Source organism: Globicephala melas, chromosome 1 (genome assembly GCF_963455315.2).
Source record: "Globicephala melas chromosome 1, mGloMel1.2, whole genome shotgun sequence".
NCBI lineage: Eukaryota > Metazoa > Chordata > Mammalia > Artiodactyla > Delphinidae > Globicephala > Globicephala melas.
This window is the reverse complement of record NC_083314.1, coordinates 87136169-87151617: the sequence shown is the minus strand read 5'-3', so window position 1 is coordinate 87151617 and position 15449 is coordinate 87136169. Positions and strand designations below refer to the sequence as shown.

Here is a 15449-nt window from a genome sequence, read left to right as displayed (position 1 = left end):
TTTAAACACATTAATTAAACTCTCCCATAACTTGGCTAGGTGTGTTTCATTCTTTCGCTTCTACAAATGAGGAAACTAAGGTTCAGGGAGGTGTAAAAATGACCCATAAATAAGTGGTAAATGCAGTGTATGAAGTCTAACTCCAAAGCTTGGTACCCTTTCAAGAGCCATAATGATTATTACCAAGATTTAAGTTATTTTAAAGAACTGAGCAATAAGATGTTGTCTGAATTAAATAATCTGGTATGTAGAGATATGAAAAATCAATATTCTTCCAGTTAAAGTGTAAATATAAATGTCTTGTATAAAGTCTGCTAAATTCTTTATTTTTCAAAAACAGTATTATACTTTTATAAAATCATACTGATTTGATAATCATACTTTCAAAAAGTCTACAAAATTTTTGTTTCCTTCAGGTTCTATTTTAGCATCTACTAATGAAGAAGTGAAAATTGGACCAGAGAATGGCCAATACTTACGTCACTGCATCTGATGCGTATTGTCTTGCTGAACCAGTGCAGTACTACGGTGTGTAATAAAAAACTACAGTATAATAGTTAATAAAACTTTTTATTTGGCGGGAATTATGGTTAATTAGAGGGTTTTTAAAAAAATATTTATTTATTTATTATTTATTGTTGGCGGCTTTGGGTCTTCATTACTGCGCGCCGGCTTTCTCTAGTTGCGGCGAGCGGGGGCTACTCTTCATTGCGGTGCACAGGCTTCTCATTACGGTGGCTTCTCTTTGTTGCAGATCACGGGCTCTAGGCGTGCAGGCTCAGTAGTTGTGGCACACGGGCTTAGTTGCTCCGCGGCATGTGGGATCTTCCTGGACCAGGGCTCGAACCCATGTGCCCTGCATTGGCAGGCGGATTCTTAACCACTGCGCCATCAGGGAAGTCCCTAGAGGGTTTTTTTTTTTAAAGAAATTAACAAATGAACCAAAGACTTTCAATTACTCCCTACCAGAGAATATAATTACTTTCAAAAATCAGAAATACCAAAATGCTGTAAGCCAGAATCAAATGTAAAGAAGAAAAAGCACAGTAGTCTAAAATTGTATTCAATTTTTAAAAATAGAATTAGCATGCAAATTATAAGTTATTTTTAGGGGTTAGCTGAAGCTAGTTCACATGCAATTTAGAAAATGTAGTTCAGAGTAGTTATTCAATGTTCCTGAAACTTTAATCTTAATATAAGATTTTTATCAAAGGGAAAGAAATAGAAAACAGAGTGCAAGGGACAATAGGATTTTTCTCCAAAAAGACCAAGATTATAATATGAATTGAATTTTAAATGCAGTTTTCTTTTATATTATACTTTGAACTCTGATTTCCATGCCAATGGAACATCAGCCAGTATTCTGCAGTCTTTTGATACTCAGCCATGAAGGGCCCTCTTCTTTAAATGAAAGTTACATTGTTTTTACTGATAACTTTTCTTCTTATATCAGGCTGTTATTGGTATTTATTCAACACTTTGCATTGGATTGGATGCTATCAGATTGCAAATAATTTATGTGAATTAATAGAAATTATACTGTTTACCAATCTTGGGGGTAGAATTTTGAGGGTAAGAGTAAGTCTAATCATACTGTGATTCAGCACCAGGAAAAGTACAAATATTACTAGATACAAACATAGAGGAACTAAGTATTCCTGGGTCTCTTTGGAGCCAATTTTCTGGATTGATTTCAGTAATCCTCCTGAAAACAGAAAGTAAGTTGGTGTTTGGTAGCTTCTGATAATAACAATAAAGATACCCATTAAGTATCATTTTGTATTTTATACATGCTTTTGCATTTCACATTTTATTTCATTCTTACAGTCACCCTCCGGGGTAGGTAAGTTTATCACCAGATAATTGAATTGCTAGACAATAAAACAGAAAAGAAACTAGTAATTTAAATCAGGTCTACAAATGGCGAAGGAGAGTGTTAAGGTATATTAAATGGGGAGTTTAAAGAATTTATTTTTTGCTTGAAATAACCAGATAACTGGTATAATTGTATTTTAATTTGATTTTTTTTGGTAGGGGGGGTGGGATAATTTATTAATTCATCTCTTTACTGATCTGATTGCACTGAAAACAATTTTATTCACAACAAAGAAAATACAGAAGCTGGGGAAAAGCTTTCATTTCAAACTCCGGGAAATACTCATTTCTACTTAAGGAAATAGACTGCATTGGTATGTAAGCCATTAACAACCCTTTCTCCCAGCTCCTGAGCAACCTCTGCATACTTCTGGGGTGGCAGCATTTATCATGCATTTCAATTCAGTTTACTGTCTGCCTCTCATGCTGGACAGCAAGTCCCTGGGATGTATTGGACATGTTGAATTAACTCTGTTCTTTGATTGTAAAACTCTTTGAAATTTGAAAAATAACTTGACTTTCACCATTTTTTTTTGTGTGTGTGTGTCCGTTAAAAAAACTAGATATTTTGCCAGAACAAATCAATTATCAGCTGTACGACATTGATTTTCAAGAATCACCTTATTGCAAGTATTCTACTGTCCAGTTTCCTCCAACTCTACAGTCCCAATCTTTACAAAGTCATTTCAACACTTGTAGCTTGGACCCACAGTTCAGTGGTGGAGAGTATGGACTTCTTTCCTGTGAATTAAATAAATCCACTTACGTGGTTGCCCACGATGCTGAAGATGGTTACCCTGGAATAAAAAGGTCCAGAATAACTCATTCTTCCATTCGTATTAAGGGACAGGAAGAACTCTGTGTAGTTTGTGGTGATAAAGCATCAGGATATCATTACAATGCACTTACTTGTGAAGGTTGCAAAGGTAAGGATAAAGTTAAAACTTTAATCCTAGTGTTCACTGAAGAGTCATGAAATTTTAAGCATGTAGGAGTACTCTCTTTAAAATGTGAAACATAAAATCAAGGAGAGCCATTGATATGTTTAAAGTGATCAATCTGTGGGATCAAAGATGTGAAAATGGAATTTAACGAAGTTTTGATTTCATTTTCTTTTTAATTTTGATGAAAACTTTTATATTTAAATATAAAATTCAAAATATTTTTGTGGCAGAAACTTTGCATGTTCCTAGGTGAATTTGACGTTGGAATAAAAAATGTCTTTTAAAAAGGTCTGAATGTTAACTATTACATCTCATATGGCTGGTATAATTCGTGAATTAAGAAGAAATTTCAATTAAATGACTTCTACGATTCTATCTATTTGTTGGAAATGCTTTTTAAAAAATATTTATTTATTTTATTTTATTTTTAAATTTTTGGCTGTGTGGGGTCTTAGTTGTGGCACGTGAGATCTCCACTGCGGCATGCAGGACTTTGGTGTGTTGTGCGGGCTATTTGTTGTGGTGCATGGGCTTCTCTCTAGTTGTGGCGTGCAGGTTTTCTCTCTCTAGTTGTGGTGCTTGGGCTCCAGAGCACGTGGACCCTGGAGTTCGAGGCACGCGGCCTCTCTAGTTGAGGCGAGTGGGCTTAGTTGCCCCGCGGCATGTGGGATCTTAGTTCCCAACCAGGGATCGAACCCGCATCCCCTGCATTGGAAGGCGGATTCTTTACCACTGGACCACCAGGGAAGTCCCAGGAATGCTTTTTTGAAAACCAATGGGAGGTCTACCACTGAAGATCATCATTGATATTGGCATGGAGTAAGGAGTAAAATAGTCCTTGATGAAGTTTTGAGGTTTTGAAACACTTCTGCATTTTTTAAATTCACAAATGAAATATTGGGGCAGAACCTGGAAATGATTAGATCAATACAGGACTAGGTAAACGTGTCTAGAAGTTCAAGGTGAAGTCTTATTGTCAGAATCTCACACTCACCCCACACAAAGAATAGCCAAACGAAGACTAAGGGAAAGGAGGTACCAGCTTTATGAGTAGGCTAGCTGGGCCAGTATTTGCTTACTCTTAAAATGCAGGGCCTTGCTGTTAAAACTAAGTTGAAGAATGAGGCATAGTTCTGAAACCTAAGCTGAGCTTTCTATTCCCTTTGCTGAATCTAAGTCATGAAACTCCCACTCTCAAGCGTGTCTACAGAAAGAGTATGGCAGGCTTCTAATTGGGGTATTGACTAACTTTATCAACTTCACTGCTTGGAATGGAATAAGAGGAAGATAGCAGGGATTGTTGCACAGGAATGGGAAATGAAACAGGAAATGGGAAGAGACTGCTATGCATGGATTTAGGAAAATGTAGAATCTCCACACCTCTCCCCAGCATGCACACACACACACACACACACACACACACACACACACACACACACACACACAAAACGGCCCATTCAACGTCTTGGACTAAATAAATTAGCAATATGTTCTCATCTGGGGAAGTGCTAAAAAGGAAGGACAGAGGAGTAAGTTTGGAAGAATTATCTCTTCCTTTATGAGTTGAGGTAGAAATGTGGGGCGAGAAAAAGAGAGGTTTCCTTATAGTTTTATTTTACATGAGCACATATTCCTTCTAGGGAACCTTGAGAGATGTGTCATGGAATCTTGATATTCTGTAAAATATAGTTTAAAAATGCTTTTAGATGGTATATTATAACCATAGAAAACAGAGAGTTGTTTTAATGTGTTGGGGTTATTTAGTTTAATTTCCAGATAGATTATTGACAGGAACAACCATGGAATAAGATATATCAAATAGGAGAGGATTAAAACAATTATCCAGATAAATGTATATTAAACCAAACCTTCTTACTGAGGGAAAAAACATTTTATTGAAATAATTTAGTTAACTTGATTACTTTTACTATGAAGGTTAAAAACAAGTAACTAAAAATACCTAATAGTAAAATTTTAAAAACTCTCCTTTGTTATTAGGGTTTTTTCGACGTAGCATCACCAAAAATGCAGTATATAGTTGCAAGAATGGTGGTCACTGTGAAATGGACATGTACATGCGTAGAAAATGTCAAGAGTGCAGACTAAAAAAGTGTAAGGCAGTAGGAATGTTGGAAGAATGTAAGTGCCATTGTGGTTTTTTTTTTAGGGGGATTTTAGTTTTTCTTACCTTACTAGGAACTTATGTTCTTCAAGTTATTTTGAACATATTTGAACATAACATATTTGTCTGGATTTAAGCTATTTCTCCAGCAACTGCTAAATTAGGATAGCCAGTTACCAATCTAGGTAATTATTTCCATAAAATCTGTTCTATACTATATTGCTCTAACTTTGGTAATAATCATATTTTCTTCTTAATTGGAAATCCTTGTATTTTTATATTACTTAACCTAAAGTTATATAATTCAACTACAAAAAGCACAATTTAAAATTAGTGGTTTCCCTTCAATGTACCAATTAACATTCTGTTGCTTCCAAGATATAATTAATGTGGAAATTTCTCTAACATAAAAAGGTCTAAATTTATAATTTGGAGATGCAAAATTAATTTTTAATTTAAGTCTAGGATGACTGTGTAGTTTTAAGTAGACAGGAAGTTGTGGAAGGAAAAGAAGTAAGTAATGTAGTAAATTTAACTGCTGTTGTACATGCTTACCAAAAAAGAAAGGTTTTTTGTGAAAAGGCAAGTTCATGATCACATATGTGTACAATGTAAGACAATTTTCATCAAATCCTATAATGTTATTTGTTGTACCAAAAATATTTTATGTGAATTTTGTAATATCACAGGTTTGCTCACAGAAATCCAATGCAGATCAAAGAGACTTCGAAAGAACTTTAAGCAGAAGAATAATTTTTACTCTAACATCAAAGTGGAAGAGGAAGGGGTAAACAACAAGCTTGTGTCACCTACCACTAGATCTGGAAAAGTGGCAAGGCTCTCCTTAAAAAATTTCTTGTTTCTTTAATGATGATGTCTTATTTAATAGGCATGCATTACAGTTTTCCCCCTATATTTTCTTACAGATTCAGGAGAGCATGGAACTAACTCAAGAGGAACATCAGCTCATTAACAACATTGTGGCCGCTCATCAAAAATATACAATTCCATTAGAAGAAACAGAAAGATTTGTATGTGTTCATTACTAGCAAGAAATAATTTGTAATTACTTATGTTAGAAAATAACAGCATAATCAGAAAAGTTTAAAATTTAAAGTTATTTGAAAGAAAAAAATTATTAATCTTATTTCTTTTTGTTGCTTAGCTGCAGGGATATGCAAATCCTGAACTGATCTTCTTGCGACTCTCAGAGACAGTTGTCCTACATATACAGAGGTTAATGGATTTCACCAAGAGACTCCCAGGTAATCACTTTATCTTTGGAAAAAATTAATTTAATACGTAATTTTAAAAAAGTTCCTTGTTTTAAAGGAAGGTGGCATTTTAAGAAAACAAAACCCTCTATTTTTCTACCAAAACTGCTTCTAAATTTAAAAACATGTTTACTTTGTTTGCTTTAATCAATCAGTTGGATGAAAATATAAATATTTTAAAATATTATTCAAGTGAATTCAAAGACTTAGAGTTAAGACAAACTATGATTGATTGTATGTTTTATTTTATTTTTATTTTGGGAAATAAATTGTTTTTGTTTTTTAGATAAAACATGAAACAAAATTCCCTGTACCATACCAAAAAAAAAAAAAAAAGGTGAAGCCACTGTTGGCCAAAACTTAGCTATCTAGTTACATGCACAGGTAACTCTCTGTGAAAATAAATTCTTCAAGGCTAAACCAACTATGTTTAATTTGCTCTTGCCATAGGAAATTATTATTATCTGGTTTTGATGAAAGTGCCCCCAAATAGTACCATGTGGAATCATAATTATTCTAAGGGACCAGTTAAGATTCGTGTCATAAGTAAATAATATAAAAATGTTGAATCCTGGGCTTCCCTGGTGGCACAGTGGTTAAGAGTCCGCCTGCCGATGCAGGGGACACAGGTTCATGCCCCGGTCCAGGAAGATCCCACATGCCGTGGGGCGACTGGGCCCGGGAGCCATGGCCGCTGAGCCTGCGCGTCCAGAGCCTGTGCTCCGCAATGGGAGAAGCCACAACAGTGAGAGGCCTGCATACCTCAAAAAAAAAAAAAAAAAAGTTAAATCCTATACCTGAAAATTATCTTTTCATTATTTATTTCAAACAATTATGTGATCTTTTCATAAAGGATTTGAAAATTTGACCAATGAGGATCAGACTGCATTACAGAAGGGATCAAAAACTGAAGTGATGTTCCTTTATGTGGCCCAAATTTACAGTCAAAAAGAATATCTTTCATCAACTTCTGAAAGCAAAAAAGGTCAACTAACTCAATCTTAATGTTAATAGTTACTATTAAATTTAGCAACAGATTATATAACATTGAGCTATTTTTTATTATATTTTTATTGTACTAGTTGGTGTACAAATAAGTACTTCATAATAGTGGTTTATAGTTTTCCAATTCATTGTTCTAGCTTTTGTTTTTCTCTTAAAGAAAACCATTCTTCTTATATAGTATCATAGAAAACACATTTTTGGAGGGTCTTCTATATAATGTTTATATAAAGTGTGAACTATTATTCTAGATTCATGTTTCAGTAATAAAAATTATAAAGATACCATTTGTTGGGAATGTTTCCTGTTTAACAGACGTTAGAGAGATTGACTTTACTATCTGAATAAAGATTTAAAAAAATCAGACTTTATATTTTTTCCCTTAACTAGGTACTATGAAAATATCAGATCATTCAGATCATTCACTGAATTGTCATGATCAAAGTGGTGATAGAAGTGCTATTTATCCTATGGAAACATTTTGCAATGAAGATTGTCCTTCTGCTATGCTGACTGGTAATATTATATATAATACAAAATATTGTATTGGATGGAAAAAATTTGTCAGACATGTTTCATTTTCTTGTACTGCTTTGAGAAAATATGATAATGGCAATATGAGTCTGCACTGTGTTCTGATGAAAATACATTTGATATTAATCTTTTTAGGTATTTCTGAAGAATTTATTACTACACTGTATTACTTCTGTAGAAGAATGAGTGAGCTTAGCATTACTAATACTGAATATGCTCTGCTTGCAGCCACAACAGTGTTTTTTTCAGGTAAAAAACTATTTAGCAGTAAAAATTTGGATTAAGTTTGGCAATGAAATCATGAAGATTGTGATTATTTTATTACTCATTGATTCCAAATGTACCAATTTCCATCAAAATAGCCTTCTCTATAAGGGCATTCCCTTCAGCTTACAAACATGCTGTAATTTCTTGCATCTTAAAAAATGCCTTTTTTTTTAAAAAACATCTTTATTGGAGTATAATTGCTTTACAATGGTGTGTTAGTTTCTGCTTTATAACAAAGTTTTTTTTTCTTTTTTATATTTGAGTTTATTCTTCATTTAACTTTTAAAACACTACTATAGTTGAATATTAAAACAAAAAATAGCAAGTAGTGAGCATATTATGATTATAGTCTTTCACTCAATCACTACTGCAAATAAAATGCCAGCAGTGAGTGTTATTCACTGGCCCCATTAGGAGGTCTGACACTGAACACCACCCCGAGGATGATGTTCATCATCCTCATATGCGTCTCCATTTGTAATGGCACTGTCTTTCCTGATTTGGATCAAAGTCCACTAGTTCTACCTGGTCCATTTCATCAGTCTCTTCTACTTCCTTCCTCTCAGGAAGGAGTTTTTCCAGCAAAGAGAGTTTATCCGGGGAGAGAAAGCCATTCTCAGGAAAGTTTACCTTAAATTCAATGATTAGGCGACCCTTTTCATATGGTCTATGATAAATTGGCATGCCTTCATTTAGCACACACTTGATATCTCCATGCTTGACAATCTGACCTGGATGAGAAGTGATGACTATGGTTCGGTTGTCAAGAGTAGATATTGGGTTTTGGAAGCCACACAATGCCTCAACCAGCTGTATGTCCATACACATGAAAAGGTCTTCTCCTCGTCGTGTAAAAACAGCATGATTCTTCTGATCTAAAATGATGATAATATCTCCTGGCTCCAGTCCTGGTTCTTGGTCTCCTTCACCATGGGATGTTATCTTCTGGCCATCTTTCATGCCTTTGTCAATATGAACTTCTAGAATTTTCTTCTCTTGAACTATCTTCCTTCCATTGCAGCTTTTACATCTATCTTTAGGACTGATCCGCTCCCCATGGCCCTGGAACTCCATGCAGACAGACTGAATTTGCTGAACCATTCCAGGTCCTATCTGATGAATTCTTATTTGCATTCCAGTACCTCAGCAATTGGGACAGCACTCCACTGCTCCTTTCTTACCACCTTGGCCTTCACATTTGTCACAAATCACATTCTTTTGCAGAGCTAGTTTTCTTGTTGCACCATACATATACATATACATATATCCCCATATCCCGTCCCTCTTGCATCTCCCTCCCACCCTCCCTATCCCACCCCTCTAGGAGGTCACAAGGCACCCAGCTGATCTCCCTGTGCTATGTGGCTGCTTCCCACTAGCTATCTTATTTTACATTTGGTAGTGTATATATGTCCATGCCACTCTCTCACTTTGTCCCAGCTTACCCTTCCCCCTCCTTGTGTCCTCAAGTCTGTTCTCTACGTCTGTGTCTTTATTCCTGTCCTGCTCCTAGGTTCTTCAGAACCACTTATTTTTTAGTTTCCATATATATGTGTTAGCATACGGTATTTGTTTTTCTCTTTCTGACTTACTTTACTCTGTATGACAGAGTCTAGGTCCATCCACCTCACTACCAATAACTCAATTTCGTTTCTTTTTATGGCTGAGTAATATTCCATTGTATATATGTGCCACATCTTCTTTAACCATTCATCTGTTGATGGACATTTAGGTTGCTTCCATGTCCTGGCTATTGTAAATATTGCTGCAATGAACATTGTGGTACATGACTCTTTTTGAATTATGGTTTTCTCAGGGTATATGTCCAGTAGTGGGATTGCTGGGTCGTATGGTAGTTCTATTTTTATTTTTTTAAGGAACCTCCATACTGTTCTCCATAGTGGCTGTATCAATTTACATTCCCACCAAAAATGCAAGAGTGTTCCCTTTTCTTCACACCCTTTCCAGCATTTGTTGTTTGTAGATTTTTGATGATGGCCATTCTGACTAGTGTGAGGTGACACCTCATTATAGTTTTTTTTTTTTTTTTTTGTGGTATGCAGACCTCTCACTGTTGTGGCCTCTCCCATTGTGGAGCACAGGCTCCGGACGCGCAGGCTCAGCGGCCATGGCTCATGGGCCCAGCCGCTCCGCAGCATGTGGGATCTTCCCGGACCGGGGCACGAACCCGTGTCCCCTGCATCAGCAGGCGGACTCCCAACCACTGCGCCACCAGGGAAGGCCCTCGTTGTAGTTTTGATTCACATTTCTCTAATGATTAGTGATGTTGAGCATCCTTTCACGTGTTTGTTGGCAATCTGTATATCTTCTTTGGAGAAATGTCTATTTAGGTCTTCTGCCCATTTTTGGATTGGGTTGTTTGTTTTTTTGATATTGAGCTGCATGAGCTGCTTGTATATTTTTGAGATTAATCCTTTGTCAGTTGCTTCGTTTGCAAATATTTTCTGCCATTCTAAGGGTTGTCTTTTCATCATGTTTATGGTTTCCTTTGCTGTGCAAAACTTTGAAGTTTCATTAGGTCCCATTTGTTTATTTTTGTTTTTATTTCCATTTCTCTAGGAGGTGGGTCAAAAAGGATCTTGCTGTGATTTATGTCATAGAGTGTTCTGCCTATGTTTTCCTCTAAGAGTTTTATAGTGTCTGCCCTTACCTCAAATCCCCTTTCAGCTATTCTCCTATTTCTCTGTTCTACATTATAGCAAAAAAAAAAAAAAAAAAAAAAAAAAAAAAAAATTTAAGAGTTGTCTATACTCCTGCCTCCATTTCTCTCTTCTCATTTACTTCTGAACCCAGTACAGTCAGATTTGGTCCCCTCCTTTCCCTTCCACCATAACTTATCAAAATCTTCAGTAATTTGGCATTGCAGATTACAGTGGTCAATTCTTAGTCTTCATCTTACTTGACCCGTGAGCTACATTTGACAGAGCAGATCACTCCCTCTTTCTTAGAACACTTAACATTTGGCTTCAGTTGATCACTCCCTCCTTCTTGACATGATTTTTTTCCACTTGATTTCCAGGACATTTCACTCTCTTGGTTTTCCTCCTCAGTTGCTGCTCTTTCTGTCTCCTTTGTTAATTCCCCCTCATCTCCCACACTGATAAATGTTAAAATGTCCCAGGACTCAGTTCTCTTTTTTCCTATGTGCACTTCCTTTGAAATTTCATCTTATCTCATGGCTTTAAATGCCATCTAGAGGCTGACAACTCCCAAATTATATACCAACCTGGACTGCTACCCTAAGCTCCATTAAATAGCCTACTCAAGATTTCAATTTGGATGTTTAGTAGGCATATAAAATTTAACATGTCTGAATGTGAACTACTGATTGCCCCCTGATTCTCCTATATTCTTCCTCCATCTCTACTAAATGGCATCTCCATACTTCAAGTTGTATAATCCAAAATTCTTGAAGTCATCCTTCACTTCTTTTTCTCTTATGCCCATTATCAAATATGCAACAAGTCTTGTTGACTATAGCCTCAAAATAGATCCAGAACTCAACCACTTCTTACTGTCTCTGTCCCTGCCATCCTAATAAAACTACTAACTCACTTTCCTGTTTTTGCCCTTGCCTCCCTAGGGTCTATTCTTTATACAGCAGCCAGAGTGATTCTTTGACAACATAAGCCAGATTATGTCATTCCTCTGCTCATAACCCTGTAATGGCTTTCTATTTTACACAGTTTAAAGCCAAAGTTCTTTCTATCAGTGTCTATTACTATTCCTTTTGCTCACACCACCACAGCCACACTGCCTTTGATGCATATGTTGCCTGTAAATTTCAAGCAGACTCCTTCCACAGCTTCTACTGTACTTGACAAATCTTCTTCTTGGAAAGCTCTTTCCTAGATGGTTTCATGGCTCCCTCTTCACCATCCTGGATCTCTGCTAAATGTCATCTTATCTCTGATTACCCTTTTAAAAATAGCTAATGCCCCTCCCCCCCAATTCTTATCCCGTACTCTCGCTTATTGTTGTCATATATTTTTATTTTAAAAATGTGTATATGTCTCTTTCCTCCCCTACTCCTCCCAGACCCAAAAAATAAGCTCAATGAGGGCAGGAAATTTAGTCTCTGTTCACTGCTGTATCTCCAGCACAATGACTGGATGAGTGAATGCTGTCTGATCATTAAGAGATACTCTTCATAGGGTATTATGAAGATTAAATAAAACATTGCATAGAAGCAAGTTACCTGGCATAAAATCTGGCATATGTTAAAGGTTCAGTAAATATTTGCAATTTTTATTATTTAAAACTGTATTGTTTTAAATTAATTCATTATCTTCTACCATTTTCCAATATTCATTAAGATATATGTGATAATGTTTTTCAGATCGTCCATGCATTACAAATAAGCAACATGTGGAAAATTTACAAGAACCAGTTTTACAAATTTTGTACAAATATTCAAAAATTTATCATCCAGAAGACCTACAGCATTTTGCTCATCTCATTGGGAGGCTCACTGAACTGAGAACACTGAATCACAACTATTCAGAAATACTTAGCATTTGGAAAACAAAGGACTCCAAATTGGCTAGTTTACTCTCTGAGAAACGGAATTTGTATTCATTTTGATGAAATTTTAGAACGTTGTGGTTTGTCTTAAACTTCCTAAATCTAGATTGTTTACGCTATGATCACAGGATACTGATTTGAAAAACATGAACAGAATTGCTGTTACGAATAGAATATATCGCCATAAAATGGACATCATCAAGGGCTCATCAAATTTTGTGGAATTTAGGACCACCACTAGAGGGACATCTAGTATTCTTTTTAAGATTCGTCCCCAAAGAAGCAATGGTTATTGTTACTGCGTGGTTCGTTCAGAAAGGAGTAGTACTAAATAGAGTTCTTACCTGAAGAAACTCTCCTTTTTTTCATTTAGTAGAAAATTGAATGAAAATATATATATTATTTGAAGACATAAAAGAGATTATTTAGTGGAAACAGTTGTAATCAGAATAAAAGCAGTTGTGAACCTCTTTAAGGCTAGATTGATGGATAAGGAACTAACATTTTAAACTTATTTCTGTTATAGCATTTTATAAATTATTAAAGAGGAACAAAGCTTCGTTCAATTCTTACTTTTCCTTAATGTCTTTTTTTTTAAGATTTTTTTTTGATGTGGACCATTTTTAAAGTCTTTATTGAGTTTGTTACAAATTGTTACAATATTGCTTGTGTTTTATTTCTTTTTGGTTTTTTGGCCCCGAGGCATGTGGGATCTTAGCTCCCCGACCGGTGATCAAACCTGCACCCCCTGCATTGGAAGGTGAAGTCTTAACCACTGGACCGCCTGGGAAGTCCCTTAATGTCTTTAAAAAAGAGATCTTTCATAAGCCCCAATTAAAAATTTTGTCATGGCAAGATACTGAAAAAATTAAAATGACAAAATATTTTAACATACATTGGGAAATTCAGCACAATTTAATGCTCATTCTGGTAGACAATATTTTGACATTTTTGCCAACACCTTTTGCAGAAAAAATAAAGTTCTTAAAACCTGAAATCTTACCACAAATATTTTAATCCTTGTAAGAACAAGATTAATGTTAACAATTTTTCATGTGAAATACATGAAAGTGAGAAATTCTATGGAAGCACAATTGTTTTGAAAGACTGGATCTGATTAAATAAAATACTGTGATTTTTAAGTTAATTTAATACTAGGAATAGCATTTTGTTTTCAATACAGAAAAAAGACCATAGTTGAATATTTCACTGTTGTAAAACTTAAAAAAATTGGAATATTGAATTTATACCCTCAACTTATAAAATATATTAATTAAATGTATCAATTATTCCCCCCAGGGGTTATCTTGTGCATTTATTCTTGGTATCATCTCTTGAAGGGAGTATTTTATCTTTTTTAGGGTATCTAGACTGTTTCATGTAAAATGAAAGCCTTACACTGGATCATCCTTTCTAGCTCAAAATGTAATTTTATCAGAAACTGTTCCGTCTTGTAGGTTAAATTTATACAAAACAAGTTGCTTAAAAATATTACTAAAGTCCTTTGGAAAAGCATGAATTATATTGTAGTACATGGAGAAAGTTAGAAAACAAAGTCAATATGTTGAAAACAGAACTCATTGTCTTATTTCTCAAACCTAGGTACCTAGCACCCACAATATTTATTGTGTCTAGTAGCCCAAGTCTGAAACCAGGCAGTCATCTTAGACTTCTCTCTTTTGCTGCTCACTTTAAAAAAGCCATCAAATCCTATTAATTTTCCTTCCTAAATATCTTTTACATTTGACACATTTTCTTCATCTTTACTGGCACTGTCATAGCTCAGGTCTCATACCTTACTCACCTAGGCTATTAAAACTGTCTCCCTAACTCCAGTCTCATAAATCTAAACCATTTTTCATACTACAAATTTTCTTCTGAACTTGATCATGCCCCCTTTTCCGCTCAAACTTCCTCAAGATTCCCATCCATAAAGGCTAAAATCCAAAAGCCTTCGAGAGGCCGTCACATCTGCTAAGTCTCCAGTTTCATCATTTTCCCATTTGCGTCCTCACACACCTACACCGCACTGCCTGGACCCACTCACTCTTTTTATTTACTTTTATTTTTTGCGGTACACGGGCCTCTCATCGTTGTGGCCTCTCCCGTTGCGGAGCACAGGCTCCAGATGCGCAGGCTCAGCGGCCATGGCTCACGGGCCCAGCCGCTCCGCGGCACGTGGGATCTTCCCGGACCGGGGCACGAACTGGTCGGCAGGCGGACTCTCAACCACTGCGCCACCAGGGAAGCCCCCTCAGTCACTCTTGGACTTATCTCTCTCACGACTCCAGCGCCTTTGCCTACCGTCCCTCAGCCGGGAACACCCCTTCCCGCATTCACTATCTAGCCAACGCTCTATTCACCCTTCTGTTTTCTACGGAAGTAGTAACAAAAGTGTACCACATCCGTGAAGCTCTCTCCTGACTCCCAAGCCACTGTAAAGGCCACTGTCCCTTTCTAAGGGTCCCAACAACCCTTAGAAAATTACTACCATTAAATGATTACAGGGGGTTATAATTATGTTTGCACTTGTTTCTTCCCTAAGACTGTGAGCTCTTCTTAGAGGACAGAAATAGATTTTTCACTCTCAGCTCCATTCTATCACAGCACCTGATAGTTTTCCTCACATTCTTTAACAATAGGAGAAGCTTAAAGAAGGCCAATTCTAAGGAGAAAGAGTATCCAGGGAAGAATTGCTACTAAGGTAAAGGGAAATCTCGCGAGATGTAGGTCTTGCGCCCCGGGTCAACGGAGGTCGCCGACCGTTATTTAGCCGTTAAACCTCCAACCGCCCTGCCCCTCCCTCCTGGCCGCTCGGCTGGCGCGATATCCCGCCTTTTCCGAGGTTCGGAGGCAGAAGTTCGTGTTGGTTCTTTCTGCTGCCCT

At 36.3% G+C, this 15449-nt stretch overlaps 1 protein-coding gene and 1 pseudogene across 1 annotated transcript; one reads left to right on the top strand and one right to left on the bottom strand.

Moving 5' to 3' along the window:
- The first annotated feature begins 434 nt into the window (after positions 1–434).
- Positions 435–12623, top strand: LOC115859908 (bile acid receptor-like). The gene is made up of 10 exons (XM_030869315.2): positions 435–528; positions 2439–2801; positions 4818–4958; positions 5631–5773; positions 5868–5972; positions 6107–6206; positions 7069–7200; positions 7608–7733; positions 7887–8000; positions 12379–12623. The coding sequence occupies exons 1-10, from the start codon at positions 465–467 to the stop codon at positions 12621–12623; spliced, it is 1533 nt and encodes a 510-aa protein (XP_030725175.1). The 5' UTR covers positions 435–464.
- Positions 8353–9222, bottom strand: LOC115859948 (dnaJ homolog subfamily A member 1 pseudogene; annotated as a pseudogene).
- Positions 12624–15449: the final 2826 nt, after the last annotated feature.

What these genes read in the sequence shown, in the direction of transcription:
- LOC115859908 (XM_030869315.2), top strand. Translation starts at nt 465, where the DNA reads ATGGCCAATACTTACGTCACTGCATCTGATGCGTATTGTCTTGCTGAA. An exon ending in CCACTAGATCTGGAAAAGTG is followed by an intron (nt 5,774 to 5,867) that starts GCAAGGCTCTCC and finishes ATTTTCTTACAG; the next exon opens with ATTCAGGAGAGCATGGAACT. An exon ending in AACTTCTGAAAGCAAAAAAG is followed by an intron (nt 7,201 to 7,607) that starts GTCAACTAACTC and finishes TCCCTTAACTAG; the next exon opens with GTACTATGAAAATATCAGAT.